The sequence below is a fragment of the Rhagoletis pomonella genome, unplaced genomic scaffold (assembly GCF_013731165.1).
Source record: "Rhagoletis pomonella isolate Grant_MI unplaced genomic scaffold, Rhpom_1.0 Rhpom_scaffold_09328, whole genome shotgun sequence".
In the NCBI taxonomy this organism is placed as follows: domain Eukaryota; kingdom Metazoa; phylum Arthropoda; class Insecta; order Diptera; family Tephritidae; genus Rhagoletis; species Rhagoletis pomonella.
The window spans coordinates 1-6,318 of record NW_023467856.1 but is presented as its reverse complement, the minus strand read 5'-3'; the positions used below and the strand labels follow the sequence as shown (position 1 = coordinate 6,318).

The following is a 6,318-nucleotide window of genomic DNA, read 5'->3' as shown; positions in this document are numbered from 1 at the left end:
TTTCTTTCCTTTCACTAAATTATACAAAAGTTTAATGACTATAAAAACTGCGAACTCAAAATACCAAATAAGTTTGAAAAATTAAAAATTTAAAAACTTCTAATTAATTGCAAAAATGTTCGGAAACGCGTCATCAAAAACAATTTTTCGAATAACTGCAAAAAAGGACGTTCGGCAATGCATCATCAAAAACAATTTTTTCGAATAATGGAATGACAAAAAAATCATTAAGTGCACCCTGCGAATTTGCAACCCTTTTCAATGCCGAAGAGATAAGGCAAGGCGAATCAGCTCTGCCACGTTTTACTGTACTGCAGAAGGAACTAAAAATTTTCTCTAGCCGCAATTTTTCGATATTAAAAAGTTACCCTGTGCCGGCGCACAGCTGATTTTCAATCTTCGAAAGCAAAAGGGAGGCAGCACAAACAAATCTTTTACTCATCTCTTTCGCCAGTATTTTTTAACAAAAAATAAACCAAACAAAAAAAAATAGAATACAGGAAGTTGCAACGTGAAAAGATTCTATGAAAATTGTTCTACCTTATTTGATAATTAAATATAATTAAGCTAACACCGTAAGGATGATGGTAAGCCATATGTATACTGTTTATTTAATCTGTTGAATATTTTATGCGAAAAATGTTTGTTACTGGATTAAGTTATTCCATTTGTTAATAGCCAATCAAGTTGAAGTTTTCCTATTAACCAGCTTTTATTTATTTTGTATTCGGCTTTGATGCCTTGTAATTAGCTTTTCTTTGATATCGGCGGTTCGAATGAGTCAAAGTCATCCGGCGACCCAGTTCCTCCCTTTTTAGCGATTGTGCCGCTTATCGTCGTTTATCAGTTCCTTTTGTAAAATTTTAAAATAAGTACACAAATAAAATAGGCGTCAATGCTGCAATAGTGACTAAAATATGTGATATCTCGCAATTCAGAGTTTTAGCAGCTTGCCGTATACATACTATTTATATACACACATATGCACTTTCTACTTCCTTAAAAACTAAATTAATTAACAATTTTTTCTCCAATATTCCATTATTAGGACGGCACGGATGACTCAACGGCAATTGAAAATTTGCAACAAAGTGTGCCTTTAGGGGTCGACATCATCACTCCGACCAGTAAACCCACTATAATGGAGATTGCGTCTCCAGCGGTGCAGCGAGAAAATGACGTTGGTAACCCCTTAACAACGACCACAAATAATGGCAGTGGTACAGCCACTTCAGAATCTTCGTCATCAGCTATTACTCCTGCCGCTTTAGCGGAGAACACGTTGCATGTGGAGATTTCCGACGCACTGAGCGAAAAGGACAAAGTTAAGTTTACGGTTCACACTCGCACTACTTTGCCCGGTTTTGCTAAACAGGATAATAATGTGGTACGTCAGCATGAAGAATTTGTTTGGTTGCATGACCGCTTCGAAGAGAATGAGGAATATGCTGGCTATATCGTAAGTTCATAATATGTACATATTTGAAAAGAAAAATAAATTAAAGTTTATTAAAACACTAAAATCAACTATGACTTTCACAGATACCGCCATGTCCGCCACGCCCAGATTTTGATGCCTCACGCGAAAAATTGCAACGACTCGGTGAGGGCGAGGGAAACATGACTAAAGAGGAGTTTAAGAAAATGAAATCTGAACTCGAAGCGTGAGTACAAGCGTTTTATTTTATGTATCATTTTTTCATAAAAATGTGTATGTATACCTTAGCGAATACCTGGCTACTTTTAAGAAAACCGTAGCAATGCATGAAGTATTCTTGCGTCGGCTCGCAAATCACCCAGTTTTCCGTGTAGATCAGCATTTGAAAGTGTTTCTCGAATACGACCAAGATCTCTGTGCAAAGCCACGCAAGAAAATGGCTATTTTCGGTGGATTTGTTAAATCGTTGGGCAAGACAACGGATGAAATATTAATGAGCGCAACAGTTCGGGATGTAAATGACTTTTTCGAAAATGAGCTACAATTTCTCATTGAATATCATGGACATTTACGTGACGCCGCAGTGCGTACTGAGAAAATGACTCAACGCCATAAGGAAGTCAGCGAATGTCATCAGAAAATTTCGAATGCCCTCATGCAACTATCGACAGCAGAGAAAGGGAGCATGGAGACCTTTTGTGCCAAATCAGCAGAGATCTTTGAGAAGATAAAGGTAGTAACTACATACTTGCTGTTAACTATTAAGAACTTAATATCACCTTATAATGGCTGGCAAATGTACAGAATTTAGAAGCACGCGTCTCTAGCGATCAGGACTTGAAGCTCGGGGATACTTTGCGTTACTATCAGCGGGATAGCGATGCAGCCAAAGCACTATTAATACGCCGTTTACGCTGCCTGGCCGCGTATGAGGCGGCCAATCGTAATTTAGAGAAGGCGCGTGCCAAAAACAAGGACGTACATGCTGTAAGAAATGTTACTTAAATTGTATTAAATTATAATTTTTTTTGACCTATTCAAATGCCTTCATACTGCAATTTTGTAATAGTGTGCAAAATTTGTTTAGTATTCCTCACTGTTTACTTAAAGTTTTACATACATGTATACCATATTTTTGCTTTCAACACCCACTGTCTAAAAATATTTACAACTTTTTTGTACTAGTTTTAAAATTAAAAATTTTCTATCCACACTTTTTAAAATGCAATCTATACAAAAAAACCAATCAAACTACTTTCAACGAATTCATGTGCAGCCTTTGGATGTTCAAGAGGTACTTGGTGTAATATTTGTTTACTCAGCATATATGTATGTATGTATGTAGTTTATCCATATATATGTATCTCTTAACGGTTTTATGTGTTTGTTATGTTACCTATTATCCACAACTTCACCAATCTACTGTAAACTGCACTATAAGAGCACAAAGATACTCATAAATTATGTCCTTTGTTTAATTTAATTATTAACACCCCGCATGCAGTTTGAAACAGTCAAAATAATATTGCTTGTAAAAGTATTTTTTTTTAAGTAAAATGTAAAATTTAAATATTATTATGTTTCAACATTCTCCAAACAATAGGCCGAGACAGCGCAAGCAGAAGCATGCGAGAAATTCGAATCCATGTCTGCCTGTGGAAAAGAAGAATTAGTAGGATTTCGTAATCGCCGTGTAGCTGCCTTCAAAAAAGGGTATAATATTTGCATTTAACAAACTATATAAGCAAGACATTAATTAAATATTTTGCCTTAAAGGTTGGTTGAACTTGCTGAACTGGAAATCAAACATGCACGTACTCAATATGAATACCTCCGTCAATCGCTCTTGGCATTGAAAGAAATCGCCTGAATTGCGTACATACATACTTGTTATTAATCTTCTCAAGATCTACGTTCATTTTTTTCGTACATATACTATATCGAAAATATGTTTTTGCCACGCTAATATCAATTTATACTTACATATATAAAATATATAAAGGTAGATAATTCATACTGTTAAAGTATTTCTAAAAATTGTATTGATCAGCTCTAAGCGCATTGATTTTATACGACGAAGTAAGAGGAGAAAACAGTCTAAGATAAAATTATTCAAAAACTCATGGTATTCGAAAAGCATTCCAAAGTGCTTAAATTATTTAATTAAGAATAAAAATATTTACCTTATATTATGGATTTGAACGTCTCTTACTTTACAGCTTCAAGATTTACTCAGCAATAGATTTCTCAATAATCGAAAAATTAATAAATACTCAAAGAGTATAACTTAATGTAGCGGACATTTTATTGATTTCGATGCGGTTAATGCCTCATGTTGACCTACTAATCTTAATTATAGTGTGTAGCCATGGTACAATAAAACAGGTAGAAGCCAATTTGACGTCAAACCTACAAAAGTCCATGGTGGAATTATACAAGGTGTTGTACGTAGTGACAGCTCATGTCGACGGCTCCCTTACAAAAGGTTGTAATATGGAAGAACGAGAGAAACGGGAAGAAAAAAAGGACGCTTTGCGAAGTAGTACGAAATTTGGTACTCTTTCATATCAAATTTTGCATATAAATAGTAACAAACGGTATATTATGATAAGCTAAATTTGCGAAAGTAGTATATATTACGTAGCACTTATGCAATAAATGGTAATTTAGTTTATTAAACACAATGTCCTATAATTATAGTCAAACTTCCAAAACCGCTTTGGGGTCTAATTTTTACCCGAAAATACTATAAGATGATTGATATAACTTACAAAAATTTCGCCATCAAAAATTAGTGGTGACCCCGAGTCGTCACAACATGACGGAGTCATGTGTAAGGACCATGATTCAATTATTAAAGGTTTTGTAAGTAGCTTTTTTCTAAAATTTGGCACTCCCACCCACAGGGATGGTTTTTAGAAGCAGAAGAAAAAGGGGAAGAATTCAATCACACTTCCTAAAATGGGAGCTAAATTCCATAAAAAGGTGTGGATAATAGTGAATGGTGGTATTTTAAAACAAAAACGAATTTGATTTAATTATTTAATTTAAACAAGCTTATTTACATCGAATATAACCCCCGATTGTTATTGAAAATAAATATTTCTATGTATATACCAAACTTGCGTACGTCAGATGGCGCATAACTCGAGAATGGATGGTCCACTTTCAGCTTTTTTTTTTTGTTTTATTTGTTTGACAGATGATGGATATGAAGAAGCTATTTGTTTGTGGAAAATATGCAGTATTTATTAAACAAAAAAAACGGCAAATAAAAAAATTTGGAGCTTACGTTTCCTTCGCGGATATGGCTCGATTGTTTCGAATATGGTAATTCGAATTCTTTGATGTCGCACTTTCAATATTCTGGGGAGACTATACAACTGTCAGAATATTAACCATTCGCCGGGTTGCCCGAAAATTTGAATGATTAAAAATATCAAAATATAAAAAAATATAAAAATATTCGCCATAAAAAGGCGTTTGCATTGTTCAACTTTGCATTCTACTTTCAACTAATCGCTTTCAACAAAGTTGGTCGCCAGCCAACATTCGCCTCGTGCGTAAACCTTTTAAGTATGCAATTACATACATCGCGCCATTGACTAAACCGAGCTGTCGTGTGACGATTGGGCCTATGGATGAGGTTTGGCAATATTATATTGCGTCAAAGCCTCATTCGGAGACACCAGGAGTGTGTTGTGGAGGACAATACCTAAATACCTTCGTTGGCTCATTTACCAAAACCATTGCATGCTTTACTTTACAGCGACTTGGCAGAATCAAGAGGTCTCCACGAATATCGACAAATATATTTCGGCATTTAAGAGAATTTCGTCTCTTTAGCCTACATTGAATTTCTGTAGTCCAACGATGCTCACCCATTTTGTCTTGTTGGCGCCAGCCAATGAAGAACAAACATTTCTTCAAATTTAAAAAGTAAAAATTTCACTACTAACAATTTAAAAATGTTCTTAAAACTTGCAAAGATATTTGGAAAAGAAATATCACTGTTTTTGTTTTTAGGAGTATGGTGGGAGTGTCATTGATAAAATTAGAGCGAGAGAAAGTTTTTCTTACAAAACCTTTCATTATTGAATCATGTGTAAGGACGATATGCGTACCTCAACTTATCGCAGTCATGTTTACATGACTGACACAATGATAGGAAATCATACGCATGCGAAAATCAAAGAATCGAAACCATATAGACTGGATCCAACCTTAGAGGAAATGCGCACCAGCGATTACAAAGCCAATTACACATGGAAGGTGAAAATAAATGCAGTTTTTAAACAACAGACCAATTTATCTCATTACTTATTCATTACAGTATGCCGATCCAAATAACATTATAAATCCATCGCTTGGTCCAAAAGTGCAATCGATGAAAAGCTTTGAAGATTGTCGTTTACGTTTCATAAGTCGTCCAATGCGTCCAGCCAGTAGTGTGATGCGTCAGGACTACCTTTGGAAGCCTCGAGCACCGCCTGACCCACCTACGCCTTCACCCATACCACTGCCATCTCCTGTAGCCGCTTCAAGCTTGGTAGTTAATCGCGCCAAATCCGGCTATTCGAAATTGCTCGATCCTGCAGCGACAACTTCACGCCTGGATTATGTCCATTACACACCACAAGAGGTGATGGCAAGTGTAGCACGAAAAGACAATATAACATTCTGGAATTGGAATGAGAAGACAGCACCAACCAAGCGTGTATTTCTTGGCAGTGACGAGACATTGTGCAATGAGAAGTCTGCAAAGGAGTGCCCAAAACGGCGTTGTGAATTCACCAGTCTAGTACAACGTGTGCCCAACTCAGGTATGACTAGCGAAGTGCGTGCCAACTTTGTAGAGCCAATCAAGCGTGTTATAGATT

General features: G+C 35.9%; 2 protein-coding genes across 5 annotated transcripts; both read left to right on the top strand.

The window, feature by feature from the left end:
• The first annotated feature begins 419 nt into the window (after positions 1–419).
• LOC118756218 (sorting nexin-6-like) lies at positions 420–3,650 on the top strand. 4 transcript variants are annotated; one of them, XM_036490991.1, is made up of 8 exons: positions 420–587; positions 1,049–1,459; positions 1,543–1,664; positions 1,727–2,171; positions 2,243–2,425; positions 2,715–2,732; positions 3,042–3,151; positions 3,215–3,650. In XM_036490991.1, exons 1-8 carry the CDS (start codon positions 582–584, stop codon positions 3,306–3,308), a joined length of 1,389 nt encoding a protein of 462 aa, XP_036346884.1. In that variant the 5' UTR covers positions 420–581; the 3' UTR covers positions 3,309–3,650. The 4 variants fall into 4 exon arrangements, with proteins under 4 accessions (XP_036346884.1, XP_036346885.1, XP_036346886.1 ...); XM_036490993.1 differs by lacking the exon at positions 420–587 and adding an exon at positions 758–855; XM_036490994.1 differs by lacking the exon at positions 420–587 and adding an exon at positions 938–955.
• Positions 3,651–5,541: 1,891 nt separating this feature from the next.
• On the top strand, positions 5,542–6,314 carry LOC118756217 (the record flags this gene model as incomplete). Its single annotated transcript, XM_036490990.1, is given in 2 exon segments — positions 5,542–5,710; positions 5,772–6,314. Coding segments are annotated over 2 exon segments (712 nt in total), but the record flags the coding sequence as incomplete, so codon positions are not given.
• Positions 6,315–6,318: the final 4 nt, after the last annotated feature.